The sequence below is a fragment of the Phyllostomus hastatus genome, unplaced genomic scaffold (genome assembly GCF_019186645.2).
Source record: "Phyllostomus hastatus isolate PE091 unplaced genomic scaffold, TTU_PhHast_1.1 phas_scaffold_129, whole genome shotgun sequence".
Lineage (NCBI taxonomy): Eukaryota > Metazoa > Chordata > Mammalia > Chiroptera > Phyllostomidae > Phyllostomus > Phyllostomus hastatus.
The window spans coordinates 3,804,965-3,826,548 of NW_025334009.1; the positions used below are offsets into that span (position 1 = coordinate 3,804,965).

A 21,584-nucleotide genomic window follows, 5' to 3' on the forward strand; every position below is an offset into this window, starting at 1 on the left:
TGTGGTGGTGGGGGTGGAGGACACGCCCCAGAGGGGGAGGCCCATGACCTTGAGGGAAGTTGGGTTTTGTCCTTGCCCGTGAATCAGGGCCTGTCGTCACCTCTGACCCCACCAACCCGACTTGGCTTGCTGGGGTGAGGGCTGGGGTGACTTGCTGTGTCCTGGCCAGGCAATGTGAAGTCTCACAAGATTAATAACACAGGTGTCAGGTCCTTCCAAGGGCCCCGAGACTGACTGTCAAGGCCCCCTCTGCGCCACTGTTCCCACTGTTCTCTGCTCAGAGTCTGTCCCTCTGGGCGTTATCTGACGGGGGCCTGTGCCGTTAGCCCGTGGGACAGGACCCTGGGGTACCAGGCTGGGGGTGGGGGCAGGGTAGCCTGCAGCAAGCTGGCCGAAGTTCTGGGCCCAAGAGGGGAGGGCCTGAGCTGAGCCCACAGGGCCTGCCCCAGGGCTGACTGGGAGTCCACAAGGCGCCTTCCCTACACCGATCTCCTGTCCCCTACCCAGTGTGGCCACCCCTCCCGACTGGCAGCCTGGGCCCTCCTCTCAGCAGCTGGTCCCTAGACGGTGCTCCCAGGATACCCCTCCTCCACTACCTCTACCGGCTGCCCACTGAGACCCCAGTAGCCCGGGCGGGGCGGGGCCTCTGTTCTAGGAAAGAACCCTGAGCAAAGGCTGCCAGGAGCCGAAGTTCTTGGAATCAATGCCGCAGGGAGAGGGGTTACGCTTCTTGGAACTTGCTGGCTACTCTAGGGAGAGAGGCTCCGAGGATGCGCAATGACCTAGTTAAGGGGGGAGGGGTGCTAAGGCCTCAGCTTGTGTCCCCACCTCCAGGCAGCCCTCCTTGACTTCAGGTGCCTCCTTGGACATCCCCATCTGGGCAGCGAGTATGCAGGGCCCGTCTAAGGGACGGTCAGCACAGCTCCAGGCCTGGCACCGCTTCCGCGGTCCCCAGCGTCCAGCAGAGGCGGGGTGTGGGGCGCACACCCAGAGACAGTAGGGAAAATAGGCGGCCGGTGTGTGTGGGGAGAGGCGGTGTGTGCGCGTGGGCACATGGGTGGAAGTGGGAAGTCAGGCGCAGGTTTATCGCCCGGGCCGGTGAAGGGCTCGGGGAGAGTAGGAGGCAGGGCCAGGTGGGGTCAGCAGGGCCATGCCTAGTGGACGGGCAGCTGTGGCCAGTCCAGGGGTGACTCCTGTCACCCCTTCAGGCCGGTCTTTTCCTCAGCGGCAGCACCAGGCCACCGAGAGTGGTCCCACCCCCAGGGTGCATCTGTGCAGCCGGGAGCCTGCGTCTGGCCCGCGGGCCTCAGTTTCTCTATCTGGAGAATGGAAGGGAGAAGCTGCAGGCCCCCAGGACGGCTGTGAGGGGTGTGACCCCGGGCCTGGGACTGGGGTGGGACCCACGCCTCTTCGAAGGAGCGGCCCTGAGCGGTTTTCCGTGAGAAGGTTCAAGGGTCAGCACCGGTGGAACAGAGCCAGGACATCGGGCAGAGGAGACCTGGGCGGGCTGGATGGGCCTGGAGGGAAGAAAGGAGGTCCCGCCCTGGCTGGGTGGTCTTGGGGCAGCCGTTTAGCCACTCAGGACCTGTTTGCCTTCCAAAGAATGGAGAAGCCTCCTTGGTCAAGGCCGGACAGAGGGGAGGGTGGGGCCTCGGCTCTGCCCCCAGGCCCTCGGGTCACCCCTAGGCTGACACTGAGCACAGCTGCCGGCCGCTCCCCACCCACCCCCAGCACGTCACAGGGAGGGGCCCCTGCCCTTCCTCCAGGGACCAGTCCTGGAGCTGAGAACGGCGGAGACTGTCCGGTGGGGACTGTGGGGCGGGGCTGGGACACAGAGGCCCTTTGACCCCTGCGGAATGACAGGGCACCCCAGAGACATAGCTCATCACTGAGCCATGCAGTGCTGGTTCTCGGGGCCCCCAAGGCCCCTGCAGAGGGTGGGAACGCTGCGCTGTCCGCCCAGAGGCCCCGGGACCTGCACGGGGTCAGGCTGGCCTTGGCCGGAAGGAACCTGCCGTGTGTGGGACAGCGGGACCCGGAGCCCACCCACCCGAGGGGGCACAGCGGCCGGCGGCATCCACAGGGTTTGCAGGGACACTGGGGCCCTGCTACGGGTGGCTCCAGAGCCAGGCCACGGCCTGTGTGACCTGAGCCCGTCCCCAGTCCTCTCTGTGTGCCCCTCTGTAAATCGGGGACAGTCGGGGCAGAGGTCCCCTTCTCTTCGGGGCCTCCCCCCTGGTCCCATCCCGAGGCCACAGGGACGTGAGCCCCGAGTTTCCTCCGGCCCCCGCTGAAGCGCAGGAGGTGCCTGTGGTCACCCTGCTCTGCCTGCCGAGTGAAGCGCGGGCCCCAGTGTCAGGGGGCCCCGGCAGGAGGACACAGGGAGGCCCGCATCACAGGAGCGAAATACTTAAACGTCATAAAACTCGAGCTACGAACTGCCAAAACAGTATGTGCTACCTTCCGCCTCAGCAAATAAACCTCCATAACAATAAATTTCTGTAAACCTGTGATGCTTATGTCCAAAGGTCATACAAAAGTATGAGAGAAAGTCAAATATCAAAAGTTACTGAATTTGCCCTGGCTGGCGTGGTTCAGTGGATTGAGCACAGGCTGGGAACCAAAGTGTCTCAGGTTCGATTCCCAGTCAGGGCACATGCCTGGGTTGCAGGCCACAGCCCCCAGCAACCACACACTGATGTTTCTCTCTCTGTCTCTCTGTCTCTCTCTCTCCCTCCTTTCCCTCTCTAAAAATAAATAAATAAAATCTTTAAAAAAAGTTACTAAACTTAATGATAACTGCTTATGCCCAGGTGTGCAGCGATGTTGGGTGACAAAACAAACATGTGTTTAATTCAGAAGGTGTCATATACTCACCCTGTGACATTCACTCTTCTTGCTTTTACTCCAGTCAGACTATGGGTCACGTGATTAAAATAAAATACTACCTAAACGAAATCTAATTTAAAATATTAAACATTTGAAAGTGTCAACATATACTACAAAAACTTACTGTTAAAAGAGTCAAAACCAGTAAAATTAAAAAGGCAACATACGAACTCAAGTTATAATAATGTGAACATTTAAATTAAAAAGATTTGAAACTAAAGCTTTATTGAACTTGTCAAAGTGTTATGTTAACTTTATTTACTAAACTGTGAAGTGTTTTTCTGGAAACACTTCCCACTTCACACGCTGGCCCTCTGGGAAGAGAGGCCGGTTCCCGAGCTCCCTCCCGGCGTGGCCCTGAGGCCAGAATGATGTCATCACGAGTGTCTGGGTCTGTCTCACACTGTGCCAGCGCCGCGCGCCAGGTCCCCGATGACGCGGGTGTCCAGGCGTTCTTTAGCCCATTTTCTGTGAATTGCTTGTTTCTGCCTCTGCGGTTCAATCTAAACAACAGGCCCCAGGCAGACAGACCGGGCGCGGTTTCCAGTAACCGGCCCTGGAACTATTCGGAAACAAAACGCAGTCCACCGTCTTCCTCATACAGGAAACCACCGTCGGTTCTGGGTGGATGAAACAGTACAGCGTGATCGATGAAACCCCAAGTGCCTTAGCGCAGGGGTCCCTGCGCTCCAGGCCTGCTAGGAACGGGGGCCCCACAGTGAGAGGTGAGCCTGAATGTTAAAACGCTCGAATCATCCTGAAACCATCACCCCCGCCCCCTGCCCAGTCCGTGGAAAAATCGTCTCCCACGAAACCCATCCCTGGCGCCCAAGAGGCTGGGGCCGCTGCCTTAGAGCGCCCCCCTGGGCATCACCACACCAGTGCTGACTCCGGCCTCGCCTGCACGCTTCGAAGGAGGGGTCTGGGGGAAGGAGAGCCCCATCAGAAATCCGCTGGGTGTCATCTCCCCGTCTTGGGGAGTGGGGGGTTCCCCCAGAAGCAGGCTCTGGGACAAGGATCCAAATACAAATAGCTTGTTTGGGAGGTGAGGCCGAGACCACGCTCCACGGTTCTCTCCCCCTTCTGTTCACTCCCGGGTGGAGGCACTTGATCACCCTGTTTCAAACGAGCATTTCAAGGGTGATTATTATGGCGAACAGCCTTAGAAGACAGAGATAACAACTCCCTCCTGGGAAGAGGGCGGATTTGTTTCCTTCCAGCTTAATAAAGATAGTATCTCCCTCGGGGGCAGGGCTTGGGCAGGTTTGCTTGCTGCCTATTATAAAAGCTCTGGGTCCCTTCAGCTCACGGCCCCTCTCCAGCAAGGCAGCCCTCTGCAAGTGCCAGCGTCCTCCCGCCCCTACTGAGTCAGCCTGTGGGAGCTGAGGTTTGGGGGATGTGGTGCAAGAAAATGCTGATCCTCTGTCTCCTGCCGCAACCGTGAATAATAAACGGGTCCTTGTTTCTGGGCGGGCGGTCTGGTGTCTTCTGCCGTGTCCTTGGGGACAACAGGGCAGGGTCGCTTGCGGCTCGCCAGCTGTGTCAGGTCTCAGAGGAGGCTCCCTTGGAGGACAGGGACAGTGAGACAGGGACACGGGAATGCAGCCCAAGCAGGCGCGTTGAGGAGCGGGTTCCCTCTGTGGGCGACCGAGGCTCAGTCCTCACTGTGAGATGGTGCTGCAAAGAACACACCTCAGGGTTGTCCCAACGAAGGAGCGAGGAAGCTGGGGTGCACGCACCCACCACCTCCCGCCCTCCGCTGGCCTGGGGCTGCTCCAGCGGGTGACCCCCCCCCCCGCCCCCTGGCACTTTCCACCCCTCACCGAGCGGGCCTCCGTGGCAGAGCAAGCCCGGCTGAACGCCACGGCTGCCGTGTGGGAACTGGAGGGCAAGGGGAAGTGAGCTGCTCGGGTTCCCTGTGGGTTCCCTGTGAGCGGGGCCTTATCCGAACACCGCCCGACCCCAGTGCCTGGCGAAATGCCAGGCAGACAGTGAGCGAAGGCAGGCCACGGGACCCAAGGAGAAGGGCCTGTCCCCTGGCCTGTCTTCCCCCCCCCACCCCACCCCCAAGGCCAGGAGCCGCTGAGGGGCCCCCTCTGGGCCGGTGTCTCCTCCGCACTCTAGTGCCCGAGAGCAGGCGCGGCATCGGCAAATGCCTGGTAAAGGTTTCTGCGTGAACGATGCAAGTAAACATGCTTCTGCAATAAACAAGGAAGACTCTGCGTCAGCCAGGACTGACGGAGCCACCCTCAACCCGGAGAAAGACTATCAACCCCAGATCACCCCCACGGCTGGTGGAGGGGCACCCCCACCTATGCAGGGCGCAGGCTGCAAACGCTCTGGCCACCACTGTTTTTCAAAGACTATATTGAGGGTCTTTACCAAGCTCTTAGACAAGGAAAATAAATGAGAGCTATACACATCAGAAAGGAAAAGACAAACGTGTCGTCCTTTTTTGTGATACAAGTTCAGTGGAGAAATTCCAAAGGAAGCGAAGAACCGCCGATCTAGGAGGAGTGAAGAAAGCGGCCGGTGCCGATAAACCACACACACTAGCAGCTCTCCCAGCCCGGCGAGAACCACTGGGGACGCCGCCCCCCCCCCCCGTACGGTCAGTACGACCCACGCCGTGTCACGTGGGAGGGAGGGGTGCTGCCTTCCTTGGAGCCCCAGGCCTGCGCAGCCAGCGGGGGAGGGAGGGAGGGAGCCCCGGGGAACTGCAAGCCACCTGCCCCTGGCTGAGTTTTACCCCCTGCCCCCCAGAACCCGCCCAACGTTCTCCACGGTCCCCAAGCCAGGTGCACAGACGAGGTCCCGACGTCCCCCAGCCCCGCTCGGAGCTGGCCCAGCTGCACACAAGCTGGCAGTTCCAGAGGGTGGGCTGTGACCACTCCCTGAGACACAGCGGCAGCCCTGGACAGTCGGGGGGGGGGTGCAGTGAGAGGGGACAGCCAGGGAGCAGCGGGCTCAGAGCCTCGTGGGGCAGAGGCAGCCTCTTGGCCCTGAGACCAAGCGGGAGGGCAGCGCTCTGTGCCGGAGCAGAGAACTGTCTCGGGCCTTTTCGTGAGCGAGCAGCACCCAACTGACTTGCGGGTTCTCGCCCCCTTGTCCGGCCCCACCGAGCACAGGCGCAGAGGGGCCCAGGCAACCGCTGGGGCGCCCAGGGTGTGCAGGAAGAGACGCGTCCTGGGACGGCAGACGCTGAGGGCTCCGCACGCCTGAGGTGCAGCATCCCGGCCTCCTCCACCAGCGGAGGGCACGCAGGGCCTCGCTGGGCCCTCAGGAGAGGAGCCGGGTGGAGGCAGGTGGTGGCACTGGCAGCGGCGCCGAGTCCCCTGCCAGCTCCAGGGCGACTCAGGGACTGGCAGACTCTGAAGGGCAGGGCTGGCCTGGGCACGGCTCCCACTGTTTCAGGGTCAGTTTTGTGTTTAGCAGAGGGGTGAGCGATAGGTGGGAGTAGGGACCAAGCCTGAAATCCCAGCCGCTCCCTAGGGGCCGGTCCGCAGGCATCCACATCCGAGTCCAGGAGTCCCTCCAGCGCCGGGCCCCACCTGAGTCAGGCCCTCGCTGGGCCCAGCTTACAGCCAGTGCTCAGTGCTCGCGGGCAAGGGAGGGCCAGGGATGAAAGCAGAGACAGGACAGAGGACCTCAGCCGCCCCTCCCCCAAGCTGGGGAGGTGGCCTCGGCCCTTAGAAACCAAGGCCCCCGCACAGAGGTTGTTGATCGGCTGAGAGGACTTGTCCCAGAGGCTGTTGTCCTCACATGACCCTGGATTCCACCCCACCCAGGGGGAGGCCGAGGTGCGGAGCCCTTGGCTGTGACTCAGCGGAAGAGGACAGGAAGGGGCGGGTGGCGGGGCTGGGGCCCTGGGGCCTTGCTTCTCCTTTCTCTTTCCAGAGCACAGCGAGTTCCCAGAAGCGAAGGTGCTAGAACCACCGCCCGCCCAGGCGTTCAGAGACACAGGCTTCCCTGGTCGGTCCTCCTTCCCCGGAAGGTGCCATCAGAGGCCCCAGGGAAGCCCCCGGCCCCTGTCCTCTGCAAGGGGACTTCTTCCATGCCCCGGGACGAGGGACTGAGTCCCTGGAAGGTCCACAGCAGAGCCAGGGCAGGGGCGTGGACTCCTGAGGCTTCCCAGGAGCATGTGGCCCAGGCTTACATGCCGGGACACTCCCCCGGGGGGGAAGAGGCAGGGGGCTCCCCCAGGACACGCAGGGCGGAGCGGCCAGGGCAAGCTCCCTGGGAGTGGCAGAGGCTGCCTACACCGAGAAGCCGAGGGACGCGAACATGAGCACACACAGGATCTCCCTGTGAGATATCTCCGTGCCCGGGTGTTTTATTGGGCGAGAGTCTGGGCGTGGGCAGGGCCGCACTCTTCCCCGCAGCTCTGGGGAAAGCCCCTCTCCCCATCTCTCCCAGCCCCGGGAGGCTGACTGTCTGCATCCGTCAGCCCTTCCCCTCCGGCGTGACCAGCAGCCTCCCTCTCACAAGGACCCTCGGTTGGAACAGTCTGCAGCCACCCAGACCACCCAGGGCAATCTCCCTGTCTCGAGGCCCTTTGGCCTTGGAAGGCGAGACCTTCGCAGGTTTGGGGCCTGAGAGAACGTGGGCCTGTTTGGGGCCATCACTCCTCCTACCATGGGAGCGGTAGGGCTGCTTTGCCGGTCCCAAGCCCCAACCAGAGGGCCCGTCCAGGACTGAGGGGTCACGAGGGGTGATCAGGCCACGACTCTGGCCAACACGATGTTGGCTGGGGGCTGGCTGGGGCCCAGAGCTCCAGGAAACCCGCGCCTGCCCCTGCCGGCGCCAAGGACAGCCTGTGCTCCTGGCGGGGCCCCTGTGCGGGGATCAGGTGCACTTGATCCCTGGAAGTGGCGGTGGCTCAACTTGAGCAGCTGCTCGGCCTTGGTGGGGCGGGGGAGGCGGGGCCACGAACGGCTTCCTCTGCCTGCTGACCGGAAGATGTCGGAGCAGCTGTCAGGTCAGGTGGGAGCCACAGGGAAAGTCCCAGCTCCGCTCTAGAAGATGCATGCTCTCAGATGCATGCCCAAGCATCCTGTTGGACATCTACTGAGCTTGGGTTATGCCAGGGCCGCATGGAGCCTCAGAGAGACGAGGAGACACAAAGGTTTCCAGACGCAAGGGGCAGAGTGCCGTCGACGCTGGCCGGAGGTCGGGCGAGGGGCTGGCGGGGAGAACAGAGAGGGCGGGGCGGGCGCTCCGGAGGAGGTAGTTGGTGTTGGAACTTGAAGGAGAGGGTGACTCGGATGGCCACGGTGAGCAAGGGCACTCCTGATGGACACGCTGGCTGGGCAGAGGGAGAGGGCGTGGCGAGGAGGGACCGAAGCTCTTCAGGGCGGCGGGAGGCCGGGGCAGTGGAGCCAAGAGTCCACAGGTGGACGGGGAAGCTCGCTCGGCCTGCAGGGGCTGAGCAGCCCTCGGAGCCTGGCGGCAGTGGGCGCCTGGGTCCGCTGGAAGCTCACTCAGAGTGCAGAGGGCCCTTGGCAGGCCCCTCCCACAGCGCCCCCTCTACCTCTCCAGACCTGGGGTCTTCGGGACACTGATGCCACACATAGCCACGGGGAGCTGGCCACAGGCCTAGGGCAGGGGTTGGGAAGTTAATGATGGGGCGGGAGCAGGAAAAGGGTCGGGGGCGCAGTTCAATAAGCAGCGAGACGTGCCCTGCCTGTGGAGAAACCCGTGGGCAGCTGGGAAAAGCATCTGCCGTGATGCAACGTCTCCATTTCCTCAGCTGTCAGGAGGGCGGTGGGATCGCTCTCCCAGAGTGCGTCCACCAGACCCCTGCGCCCTCTGCCCACGCCCCCGCTCTGGCTGACGGAGCCCGGGCAGGCAGCAGGCGTGCCTCTCAAAACCTCCGGGGCCCGGACTCCACCATCAGCCCCACGTTCTCCTGCCGCCCCACCTCCTGGGCTCTGGGACACATGCTGGAGGAGACAGCTCATCTTTGGCGCTGGCCCCAGGACTGAGGTGGGAGGTGAGCCTGGCCTCCCCTGGGCTGGAGCCACTGGCTGCCCTGGCCTGGACCTCGGGCACTCAGGCCCTGGTGACGGGGGGTGGGGGGGCGTGCTGGGGGAGACATGGCTGCCAGGCTACCAGCCTCTGGAGGCTCCCTCTCTGGGGGACAGAGAGCAGTCAGGAGCCCAGGCTGAAATCCCTGCCTCCCTTCCCTTCCAGATGTCCATGGCCCCGCCAGCCAGACAGGCACCGAGGCCACAGGACCCTTCCTCTGTCTGCCCTCCCAGGCAGCCAATGAAAACACGACGCCCTGTGGCGGGCGACTCCCACGGGCTCCTCTCGGTCATCCTGTAAGATAAAGTGTCTGTTCCATTCCTCAGGCTTGGAAGCCGAGGCTGAGGGAGGTGAAGGCATCTGCCCAAAGTCACATCCTGGTGGCAGGCAGAGGCCCGGATCTGCGGCCGGGCCGGTGTGGCCCTGGCATGGATGGGAGTTCAAGGTCTTACGCCCTGTCAGGCCATTGTTGCCGGCCTGAGGCCCCTCCCTGCCAGGCCACTAGGCCTGGACCTCTTTCCCCGGGGAGGGGAGCCTTGCCGTTTCCTGGGAAGGATGTTGTCCCCAAGGGCAGCCCCCGCCTCAGTGACCCCGGCTGCCCCTATGCTGTCATTCTCCATCATTTTGCTCTCTTGGGGGGCCCAGCCTGCCCGCTGGCCGAGGCCTTCCCTCAGTGATGGGCCTGAGCTGGGAGGACGGGAGCGTCAGGGAAGCCAGCGCTGGCTGAGGTGCGGCCTGGGCTGGGAGACAAGGGGACAAGGGGACACAGGGCTGCTGGTCAGGGAAGCTGCCCAGGGATGCTGTGGGGGCAGCGAGAGCCGAGGGCACAGGCGGCGGGAGAGGAGAGGCCGTGCTGGGGAGGACCCCATGGCGAAGGTCGGAGAGCGCCGGGGCTCCGAAGGCCGAAGCCTCGCGCCGATCGCACCCCCACCCAGGATGCCCCTGGAGCAGCGGGAGGTGGGGCCCTGGCTGCTCCCCAAGGGAAGCCAGGGGCAGCCGGGAGCCCCTGCGGCTGCGGCTGGGCAAGGAGCACGTACCAGCGCCCTGGGGGCTGTAGCGTGACCGCTGCTGAGGCAAAAGTGACGCCCAGCCACAGCAGGGGAGTCACTCAAACCAGATGTGACCCCAGCAATACAGACTCCCCAAAGGGAGGGACCTAACTTCCCGTCTCCACTTGACTCACGCTGCCACCACGGGGCCTCAGGCGGCCACGTCTCCTGGGGAAGTCCCTGCCCCAGGGACTGGGCACTCAGACGCCAGCCACACACTCAGCTGGCTGGCAGGGTGCACTGGGGCCGCCACCTTGCTCTGGCCCGGGAACCGGCAGAGTCAGCTTCTCAGGAAAAGTTGCTGCCCGAGGTCCCACCATAAAACATAATCCCAGAACCATAATCTGAGAGCCTGCTTTGATCTCTGAACCAGACCAGGGCTCCGGCAGAGAACGCTACCCACCCGACCACACTGCCTCCGGTGGCTGCACCAGCAGGCCAGGCCCTTACAGTTCCTGGGCCGGAGGGGGCGTCCGGTGGAACGAGCCGGCCGGGTCTGCCGCGGCCCCGTGAGGCCGGCCGAGGCGGGCTCACACCTATGTCACCTGGAGGTTCCCTGTCACTGGACAGCAGGGCTCGGCCTGTGGGCCCCCTGGCAGTCACGGGGCTACGCAGACTAGAGCTGGGGCGGAGGTCGCACGGGCGCCCGCTCTGTCGGGCCTCTCACGCTCTCCGGCCCCAGCCAGGGGCGGAGGGTTTAGCTGCAACCCCCTTGGGAGGGGGGTCCCGGCTCAAACTGGGGAGTAAGAAGTGAACACAAGCCCTGCTCACCCCCCACGGGCTCAAGCCCTCAGCTAAATGAATGTGGACTTGGGACCCCAAATGGGGCAGCCAGGACCCTCAGCCCCATTCCCGCCCCCCACCCTCACCCTGGAAGCCAGCAGCCACCCCCCAGCTGAAGCAAGAGGAGAGACTCCAGGGCCCTGAGCCAAGGCCCCTCTGCCGGGGAGTGTGCGGGCGGGCCCCCAGCGCCGTGTGGGGCTGAGCCGGCCCTTGGGAGAGAGGCCCCAGCGTCCCAGGCCAGGAGCCCCCGTGTGCCCCACACACACACACACACTGCTCTCCCACGCCACGCCACTGGACAGAAGGACGCTCTCACCCACAGCCCTGCTGGGGCCTGGGGGCCAGGGCACCTATCAATCACGGTGACAAAACTGTGGTCTCTGTTGGTCTCTTGACACTTTTTGTTTATTTATTTTTTTACCCTCACCCAAGGACATGCTTATTGATTTTAGAGGTGGCGGGGGGGAGGGAGGAAGAGAGGGAGAGAAACATTGATCGGTTGCCTCTCGCACGCGCCCGTCTGGGGACAAAACCCACAACGTGTTGGTGCGTGGGAGTGATGAGCCACCCCAGCCGGGGCCAGTCTCTTGACGCTTCATTGGCCACATCCCCCGCCCCCCCCCCGTCCCCAGGGCCGTTCCACCCACAGAGATGCCCAGCAGCCTGCGCTGGCCACGCGGGCGTGACGGAGCCAGGCTGGGAACCCCGGGGCTGTGGACGGCCCTGCCGTTTGCTGCCGCAGGAGGGATGGCGCCCCTGCGCTGCCTCCTTCCCCCGAGCCTCCTAGAAACGCAGAGCACGGGGAATCCCAGAGTCTCGGGAAATGCCCCGAGTGTCCCGAGCTCTGCAGGGCCCCGCCCCCCTCTCTCCAAGGAGCATTCTGGGAAGAGGTGTCATCCAGGCGCTCCGGCAGGCAGAGGCCCTGGCTGGACGTCCACAGGGCGGCCGTCCGGGGCGCCAGACCTCCGGACGTGCAGGAACCGGGGCCTGAGGAGACAGGAGCGAGGGCCCGTGACCGCCCGGGCCCAGGGAGTGAGCGGGGAGCGGGGGCAGCACACGGTCCGTCCGTCCCCACAGCCGGAGCCGGAGCCGGGACAGACGTGCGGAAGGACCAGTGTGCCCGGAGGGCTCGGGGGGGCGGGCTCTCACCTCCCACAGAAGTCCCTGCGCACGGCCACGAGCTGGAGGGACAGGTCGGGCCGGCTCTGAAGCCAGCCGCCGACGAGCTCCGGGTGCCTCGGGTCCACTTCTAGGAAGATGCTTCTACACGGGCGGCGGGGGGCAGGGGCGGGGCGGGTCAGCCAGGCGGGGCCGAGACCCACATTATTTTTGGGTTGCCCCGGCTGGAAGGGGTGGGGGCAGGATGACAGCCAGGGCGGGCCCAGGACACCCGGGAGGGGAGGAGGCTGCCGGGGACCCACCTGAGAGGATCCACCCCATGCCTACCCGGAGTCCTTCAGGAGCCGTGGGGCCAGGGCCAGGATGCGCTCGATGATGTCCATGCCCTTCTCCCCGCCGTCCAGGGCGGCTGGGTCTTCGTAGCTGAAGGGGAGGCGGCGGGAGGTGAGAGTCGCAGACAGGGGTGCCGACAGGAGCTAAACGCAGGCAGGCCTGTGGGCGCTGGAGTGAGCTCTCTCCCAACACCAGCCTCTCCTCCTCTCCTCCCCTCCCCACGGCGTGGTCCTCACGGGCCCACCCATCCCACCGGGCCTTCCCAGGCATGGGCCCTGGCCCAGCCCACCCGGCACCTGCGGATCTCAGGGGCCAGCTGCTCCATGTCCTGGCGGAAGACATAGGGAGGGTTGCTGACGATCAGGTCCAGGGGGCCCCAGGGCAGAAGGTGCGCCCAGCTCCCCTCTGCATCCAGGGAACACACAGAAGCAGAGAAGGGGAGGTGGGGTGGGAGCTCCACCCACCACCACGTCCCCCTCCCTGGGGAGCCACACCTGGGGCCTGCCTCTGGCCTGACCAGCCGGACGGGCACGTGAGGGCCCAGGGCCCCTGCCAGGAGCCAGGACACTTGGTAAGGAGCGCAGCCAAGCCCTGCTGTGCCTGGGCACGGCGGGCCTGAGGGGCACGCGAGGGGGGCTTTCTCCTAACCTTGTGTTCAGGCCTTGACCACAAGCAGGCCCCAGAGAACTAGTTAGTTACGGGGGGTTGGAAGGTGAGGAAAGCCCGGGGGCTGGTCCCCTCGAGGTCGAGTCAGCCCGGGGGGCCACAGGGACTCGCCTGTCCCCAGCAAAGACTGGTCTGAGACCCCCGAGTGCGCGTGTGTGTGCGTGCGCGAGTGTGAGTGCTCGAGTGTGAGTGCATGTGTGTGCGGGGGGATAAAGGCTGCGAAGCCCTCCCTCCAGCGCTGCGGAGTGCCTCATCCGCCCGGTGGCACCTGTCCCTAGGTCCCCACCCCAGGGTCCCCGCCCCAGGGAGGACAGGCTGGGAAGGTACCTGAGGTCACGTCGAGGGGGACGATGTGAATCCGGTCCTGCAAACGAAGCCTGGAGAGACGGGAGGGGGAGAGAAGCTGAGGGCAGACTCCTGCCCTCGGCTGCGAGGACTAGGGGGACACGTCTTCGTGGACTTCGAGACACCCGGCGCCCCCCTGTCCACTCATACCCCGGTGGGGGCCACGCCGGGCTGCCCCAGTGCCTCACCCTTCCTGGGAGTGGACATCGGTGGGTTGGCCACCCGAGCAGGGGCTGAGGTCAGGCCCGAGTCCAACTCCCGCCGCCCCCGACCCCCTGGTCCCCCAGCCCACCTACCTCTGAGCGTTCTCCCGGGTCAGGCAGACGGCAGCGGCCCCCTTATCCACGGCGATGGCTCTGCTCTGCTCCGCGAACGCATGGAGGGCACACAGGAGGTGGGTGCTGGGCGGGGCCAGGCCTGGGGACCAGAGCCCCCAGCCGCCCGCCGGCCAGAAAAGGGGGGAAAGACCCACGTCTTTTCCCTCTGCGGGCCAGTGCCTGGCCAGACAGAAGGGGCTGGGGGTAGAGGCCGTGACCATGGTGGGCTGGGGGTGGCCCTGTCCACCCACGTCTGGCAGTGTCCCCTCAAGCGCCTCTGGCACAGACAGCCGGGGTGGGGACAGTGAACGCCAGTTGGCCCCCCCCCCAGCCAGGGTGGGCGGAGGGGTGCAGGGGACACTCACCTGGGGGAGGTGGCTCAGCAAGCTGAGGGAGATGGCTCCCGATCCACAGCCCACCTCCAGGATGAGGGGGCCCCCTTGGGGTTCCGCCGCACGGGGCCTCGGGGCCACCTCCTCCAGCACCCACTCCACCAGCTCCTGTGGGGCAGAGAGGGCTGGATCGGAGCCCACACTCACCTGGCCCCTGAGACCCCAGCATAACTAGCCTCTGCGTGAACGCAGGAGGGGGCGGGGCCACGCTGACGGGGGGGCCGAGTCTGCTGGGACCACGGGCAGCCCCTCTGCCTGTTTCTCCCCCTGCAGACTTGAGCACTGTTGGGGATAACCCACCTCGTCGGGGCGTGGCAGGGAGAGCACCAAATGACATTCTCGAAATACGCGGCGTCGGCACGTGGTCCGTGCTTGGTGACCCCCAGCTCGAGGCAATGCGAGGAACCATTCTCGATGGTCCTGGCTCTTCCCTGTGTGCCGGCCCTGCTTCCAGAGCCTTCCCTACACTAACCTGTCAGGTCCTCACCACCGGTCCATGAGGGAACTCGGGCCCAGGGGTCCAGATCTCGCCTTGAGCCTGGCTTGCAGCTCATGGCAGTCAGTTATCAAGGGCCTAGATGTCCCGGGCTTCCTCGCCCACCCATCTGCCACCCACAGGAACTGTGCATGGTAGCCCAGGCAGGGGGGGAGGCAAGGGTCGGGGCCACTGCTGCCCAAGGTCAACTGTTTCTAGCCAGCAGCGGAGCGGGGCGGGGGGGGGGCGGGGGGGGCCCAGGCACAGTGCAGGGGAAGGGCCGTGTGGCCCCTTCCCAAAGGCATCCTTTAGAAGGAGGGACTCGTGGGCCCTCGGGCAGGCCCGGCCCAGGGAATGGTGGGGGTGGGGCCAGCAGATGGGTGCTGCCCTCCTCTGACGTGCGGCCCAGCTCCTCCAGGAAGACTCACTCGGCCCCCGCCAGGCTCTCCCCACCACGGCTCCCTGCACTGGGGATCTAAGCTCTGGACTGGGGTCTGCCTTTCCCACCAGACTGCAGGCCCCGTGACGGCAAGGCCAGAGCTCGAACACATTGAGGGGTGCCCCCACCAAGCAGGGCCTGGCCCACAGAGGGGCCTCTTGGCCACTTCCCAGGGGCGGGGCCAATGCTCCGTGGTGGCCGTGGGAAGCTATGCTCTGAGTCCCAGACCCTAGGCGTCTCCAACTCTCCAACACCAGCCGTCAGGCCCCACTCTCCACAGAAGCCCCTCCATGCCGAGTCCCAGAAAGCACTTCTTCCTGCGGGGCACCTTGACCCCAGGAGCAAAGCTCACTGGTCCCCAGGGCAGCAAGTGCACGGTGTGCAGGGCTTGGCCAGCGGGCCCCCCCCTCCCCTGCTCCAAGCCCCTTCCGCACCACACGGGCTGCTGTCACGGGCGAGGCGGCCCGGCGCCAGCCGGAGAGGGCTCCCCTCACTCGCCACCGCTGGCCCTGGACCAAGCACCCCCGGAGGCTTGGGGCGCTGGCGGCCGGCTGGGCCCCCAGTGCTGGGGCTGGCTCAGAGCAAGCAGCCCCGGGCTGCGGCCGGGAGCCTGCGGTCTCCGTGGTGAGGCTGCGTACAGCGCAGCTGGTGGGACGGCCGAGACGTGTCAGGGCCGCGAGCTTCTCTGGGTTTCCTGGCCACAGACAGACCTGCTCCGGCTCGAGGATGACCCCTCAGCCAACCACAGCAGCCAGCTGCCTGCCAGACACCCCCGACCTCAGAGACACCACCACGTCTGTGAGTGGCCACCCCGGGCAGGGTGTGGGGCTGAGAGATGGCGTCCCCACTGCCTCTCTCGTCCACTCCAGGCCACGGGAGGGGGAGGGTCGCCTGGGCCGTGGGACCACCAGGGGGTGGGGTGGGGTGCAGACCACCCCTGAGAAGTGCAGAGACTCTCTCTCTGCCTCATCCGGTGACGAGCCTCCCTCGGCGTGAAGCTGGTGGCTCCGTGGGGGGCGCTGAAAGCCCAGCTGGTCACAGGCCCAGGGCAGCTTTTCCAGGTGCACGAGGGGAGAATCCGAGGGCAGAGGGGCCATGCGGGAAGGCCACAGGGAGCGGGCCACTGTCGGCTCCGCCGGGCGCCACCGCCCCCCGCAGACTCCACACCCCCTCAAGAGCACGGCCCAGGGCCTCGGCAGGACCCAAGTGCCACGCGCACCCTCTGCTAGAGTCACATCCCCGGCGGGGCAACCCCAGGATGGCGACATTGCCTCCCTCCAGCCAACCACAGACAAGTCACAAGCCTCCCCTAGCAGGCTGGTGGGGACAGCTCCCCCCACGGCCCCGGGTTTCTCACTGCACGCGCCACAGACCGGAGCCAAGCCACCCACTCGGCCCCGGGAACGCCAGGCGGGCAGGCCGCACACCTGCGACTGCACGTTTCAGACGCCTGCCCCCGTGATCGGAAACCGCCCTTCGGTGGGCCGGAGCCCGTGCAGCACGGACCCGCCCGTGCACCTGTCCTCCCCACTCCCTGCCACAGGCCACGTCCTCTCGAGTTCCTGGTAACGTACCCCCAGTGTGGCTTCGCATGGGGGTGAACCCGGCAAGTTCTCAGAAATGTCTGTACAGTGAGGCGAGGCCGGGGCTCCCGGCCGCAGCCTCCTCCTCCCCGCCGCTCCTGCCGCAGTGGCACCGCGCTCCTGGCCCAGGCCCAGCCAGGAAAGGGGGACCCCCTCCTGCACAGGAGCCGGGAGTCCATACTCAGAACCCCGGAATACCTGGCTGGTGCCAGAGCAACTCCAAGGTGACTCAGGGGTCGGCGTGGTAGCTTCCCTCCCTCACCCCGACCCTTGGCAGCTTTGGGGAATAGTGACCGGCCCCCTGGCCAGAGGTCACATGCTTGGGGGCAGACACAGGGTGGCCTCCCAAAAGCCTGCAGGTGACGGGCCACATCCTACTCTGGGTCTTAACATCTCTTCCCGGCTCAGCCAGTCCCAGGTGGGGCGGTCCCAGATGACATGTGGGGCCCTGACCCGGGAGTCAGGGGGTCCGGGTGCTGCCCCCACGTTTCCCTTCCTTCCCCACACCCCACCCCACCCCACCGCCCCTCGGCAGCCTCGTGACTTCAGCAAGGTCTGGAGTTCCCTGCTGTCCCTGCCCTGGGAGTGGGCAGTGGGGCGAGGGCCTGGCCTCACCACCGCATGATGCGGGGGGGGGGGATGCCTGGGATCGGCAAGAGAGGCTGGGAGGGTGAGCGGGGCTCCGGGCCCCTGGCGGGGCGGGGAGGCAAGGCCTGACCTTCCCCAGGGGTGTTTGTGTGCCTGGGTGCCTTTCTAGAAATGCCCCCTTCTCAGAACCTGGTGACCTCTGGCTTACCCGCTGGCCCCAACCAGCCTCACCCCGTGCTCTGTGCTGGCGCCCGGCTCAGCCGCCTACCAGGTCAGAGGAGAGCCCAGGAAGGGCCGCAGAGAGCATACCTCCTGGAAGTAGGTGCCTTGCTGAGGGCCAGCGTGCTGGGGCCGCACCCCCCCCCCAGTCCTGGCAACTTGAGGGACAGAGGTGATTACCTCGCCAGGTCCCAAAGGACCACCAGGTCACAGACTTCCTGGTCTGGAGGCCAACCCTCTCACCAGCTGGACCCAGAGAGGGCAGAGACCTGCGTGAGGTCACAGCTGCACCAGGCCTCCGGTGTCCGGCCCCAGCCCTCCCCACTTGGCCTGCACCTCCTGAGGAGGAGCAGGTGTGTTTCCTATGGGTCAGGTAGGCTGCAGGGCCCAAGGGACCAGCCCTGGGGAAATGACAGGTGCAGGCTAAGTCCTTGGTAGACAGCCCTAGTTGGGGTACCCTGAGGCACTGCCAGCCCTGGGGGCTGGGGCAATGGCTTGGGATATAAGGACAGTCACGGAGGCCAGCAGGAGACATCGGTCCTCTTGGCCTCATCCACCCAGCCAGCCAGGACACCCGGGTTTGGAAGGGCGCTGCCTCTAAGGACAGCAGCCATGGGGCCCCAGCGCCCCCTGGAGGAAGTCTGGGGCAGGACAAGTGCCCTGAACCCCAGCCTCATCCCCATCCTGCCGTCCTGGTGGCACACCTACCTCCGTTTCTGGCCGAGGGATGAACACCGGGGGCGCCATCTTCAGACTGAGCCCCTGAAAGTCCCACTCACCGAGGATGTACTGTACAGGCATCCTGCCGAGGGGGTAGCTGGGTGGGTGTCTGTGCCAGAGCCTGGACCCAGAGGACCACGCCTGGGTTGAAGGATAACACTTGCGGCCGAAAGTGTAAGGTAGGGGCATGTCTCCTGTGCCTGGGACTCCTGGCCAAGGCCTTCCCGCCCTACCTTCTTCCCATTTATTGCCCTGACGCCCCCCTTGTCACTCCCTCATCGCAGCACCTCCCTATCCTTGGAGAGTTTCCTCCTCCCCGCTCATGAACTTGGTGGGGCTGGGGGAGGCTGAACCCCTGCTCCGCACAGAGCCCTCAGGTCTGGCTCACCGGTGCTCACCTTCGCAGTCGGTGGCCGCTCAGTTCCCGGATGCACCGGAGTTGCGCAGGGGTCAGGGGCTGCCTCCGCAGTGCCGGCCTCAGGCTCTGAAACTGTCCCACGGAGAACGTGAGTGACTGGCTGCCCTGGTCCAGAGGCCCTGACCCAGATCTCTCATGCAAACAATGCCTGTGGGCCCAACACCGGCCACCTCGGGCATCCCTGAACCCCCCAGCCTGGCACACGTTGATAGTTTGCAGGATGAGTGAACAAGCATTTGCCTAAGGCAGTCACCCAGAAAAACTGCATCGCTCTCAGATCAGCGCTTTCAGGGGGGCAGAAAAGCCTGCAGGTCTCTTCCCCCAGGTCCCCTTGCCCACAACAACACTGCACTTAACTGTTTTGGCTCCGAGGACATGGGCCACGATGTACTCACTGGATTCCCGGGCCTCGGGGACGCCCTCCTTCTCAAAGACCGCTGTCCACTCGTTGACCAGCTCTGTGGCACTCAACCCAGCCTGAGGCAGATGGCGCCGCCAGGAGCTGAAGGCCCGGCTCCCGGTTCCTCCCCTCCACCCCGGGCCGGACAGGAGGACCCGCAGCATTCCACCCCAACGCTCCATGTTGCCGGGGGACGCTCCCCCGGGCACTCCCGAGTCCCCAAGTCTTCCTTGTGATGTCAGCTGCCAAGATGGTCGCTGGCCCAGGCTGGGCGGAGGTGGGGGTCACAGGCTCTGGTCTTCAGACGTGCTGCCGCCCTGGCAGAGGGGAGGAGAAGCAGCAGAGCCGTTGAGCCTTGAGGGACCCACTCCGCTCCACCTGCGGCGTGAGAGAGGGCACGCTCTGCTCTGCTGCCTTTGTAGACCCTCGCCCACCTATTCGCTTCCTGTGGTCTTGGCCAGTGACGTTTCCCCTTCCCGTTTTCGGCCTCAGCGGGCCGAACCCATAGCTCAGCCCCTGCTAATAAATGGGCTGCCGGTGGGCCAGGGCCCCGGCTTGGGGTTGGACACATCGGTTTGACCCCAAAAGGTCATTATTTCTGAGTCTGTTTCCTTGTCCATAAAATGGGGGGAATAACACCAATTTCGACAGGCAGTGCATTAGCCGGTGAAAGTCAAGGTCCTGGGAGCCAGCTCCAGACGAGAGGGACCGGATGTTACATGCTCTTAATATTACAAGGGGGGAAGGGGCTGCCTTGGGTTGGAGGTTTTGCTTTTGACATTTTGCCTGTATTGTCATTGATTTGGACGCTGAAACGCCACCCCACCCCACCCCCAATGCAACCCACATTCCTAAATGTCAGCATAAGTTGCCAACTAAAATACTGCTGATTTTTTATTTTATATTTGTTATCATAAATTTTACTGACGGTTTTTAATCAGTGGTCCCCTTTCCTTTCACACAGACCACGGTCCAAACAAACGTTTATTGAGCCCCTGCTAGGTGCCGCATCTTCAGAGACAAGGAGGGAAGGAGAGGGGGCAGCGGCTCGCCCGAAGTCACCCGGCAAGGAGCTGTCTGCCCCAGGCAAGACATACATCCAGGTCGTCCGGACCCAGAGGAGTCTCGTGGCCCGAGCGCTGCGGAGGCCTGAAGTCAGGGGCACAGCTTCGCTCTCAGTCCGGCACCGAAACGTCACCGACCCAGCCCATCTCCCCGTCTGCACGACGGAGGGCTGCGCGGAGGGAAGGGCGGGGGCTCGAAGGTGTTGCGGCCCAGGCAGCGCCCCCACCCGATCCCCATGTCTAGCGCGTACCTGCCTGTGGGGTCACCCGGCCCGCCCGCCAGCCTGCAGAAGAGGCCCGGGCTCGGCTGCCGGACGTGCGTGACTCGCGGAGAGCTCCCTCGCACGCCCGGCTTCCGGGGTCGGCGCAGCCGCGAAAGGGCTCGGGCGGACCCAGTCGCCCAGCTCCAGGGTTCCTAACGCCACTGAGTAGCACCCGAGAGTCCCCTGCAGGCGGTGGGAGAGGCCGTGAAGCCGCTCCCAAGCCTCACGCACGAGACGAGAAAATGCTTGGCCGTGTGTGGGCTTGTTCCCTACGGGCCCTAATCTTCCTGAAGGTCACGCAGAGACGCGGCTCCAGCTCGCGGTGACTTCTCGGGGCGGACATTTGGGAATCCCGCCGCCGCGGAGTGCCGCCAGACCGAAAGGGGGCGTGGTACCTACCAGTCCTGGGTTCGAGAGTTCTCGCGGAGTCCAGGGGCGTGGTCTAGCACGCGCACAGTCCCAGGGTTGGGGCGGGTACCAACTTGGTGGGCGGGGCTCCGGGTCCAGGACCAGGCCGAGGGAGTGGCCCGAGCAGGACGCGGGCGGGGGGTGGGGGCGGGGGTTGGCCAAGGTGGCAACTGGACCCCAGGGCATCTCTTGCCCCTCTTGCTCCCGCTTTAGGGTTTGGAGCAGGGAACTAGAAACCAGACATAGGAGACCAGGGTTTGAGTCCTGACTCTACTGCCAACTAGTAAGGCTTTGTCCTGGTGGCCAGCCCTCTATGGGCCTCAGGTCCTCCTATAACATTCATGGCAGTGTCCTGCGAAGTGTGGCCTCGCAACGCCCCCTTCTCGCACCAGAATCTAGTGCTAACGAGATCACCGTTCACCAAACTACTATTTAACATGAAGTTTCCCGGGGATCCGCGGGGATCAGTATTTGTAACAAGCTACTTCAATCATTTTCATAAACTCCTTTAAAAAACCTGAGAATTAGAGGGCTTCTGAAGGCCCCTCCCCTGAGCTGAGCTGAGCTGAGCTGAGCGCGCCCTGGAAGGAGGCTACTGTGAGGGGAATCCGGAGGCTTGCCTGGGTCAGGGTGCCCAACAACACCACTCCAAGAATGATACTGTCCCTCTCCCAGCTTCTCTGAAGATGCCCCATTTGCACCCGGGCCAGGTCCGTTTACCAAGAGCCCTCACCCCAGAGCCCATCTGAGCAGGGATCTGAGCCCCAGCGAGGGGAAGCATCTTTCTCTAGGTCACAAAGCCAGCACAGGGTCTAACCAGAGTTCAGCACAGGCCCAAGGACTCCCAGTCCAACTCTCTCCCTAAGCCTGCAGCGTCCGCCTGCGTTATAAGACCTCGAGTCTGTCCTGGCGGAGGTGGAGCCAGGCTGGCCCGGGGCCCGCGTTCTGGCCCAGGACGGGCCTAGTCACCCACGGTGCCCGCGCGACTCCCGCAGAGGCCAAGGGGAGTGAGGGGTGGCGTCCAAGAACTACCACCCGGCTCCCGCTGGGGGCGGAGCCGGATCCAAGCGACAGGCGAGCTGGCCAA

At 64.6% G+C, this 21,584-nt stretch overlaps 1 protein-coding gene across 6 annotated transcripts; it reads right to left on the reverse strand.

Moving 5' to 3' along the window:
* Positions 1-11,368: 11,368 nt before the first annotated feature.
* On the reverse strand, positions 11,369-20,550 carry HEMK1 (HemK methyltransferase family member 1). 6 transcript variants are annotated; one of them, XM_045857485.1, is made up of 11 exons: positions 20,489-20,550; positions 18,720-19,079; positions 18,343-18,434; positions 17,933-18,065; positions 13,894-14,028; positions 13,508-13,572; positions 13,194-13,243; positions 12,497-12,605; positions 12,195-12,290; positions 11,898-12,011; positions 11,369-11,735 (listed from the first exon to the last, which is right to left on the reverse strand). In XM_045857485.1, the coding sequence occupies exons 2-11, from the start codon at positions 18,942-18,944 to the stop codon at positions 11,642-11,644; spliced, it is 1,113 nt and encodes a 370-aa protein (XP_045713441.1). In that variant the 5' UTR covers positions 18,945-19,079; positions 20,489-20,550; the 3' UTR covers positions 11,369-11,641. The 6 variants fall into 6 exon arrangements, with proteins under 6 accessions (XP_045713441.1, XP_045713442.1, XP_045713439.1 ...); XM_045857486.1 differs by lacking the exon at positions 20,489-20,550 and adding an exon at positions 20,078-20,437 and having other exon boundaries at positions 17,933-18,085; positions 18,758-19,079; XM_045857483.1 differs by lacking the exon at positions 20,489-20,550 and adding an exon at positions 20,078-20,435.
* Positions 20,551-21,584: the final 1,034 nt, after the last annotated feature.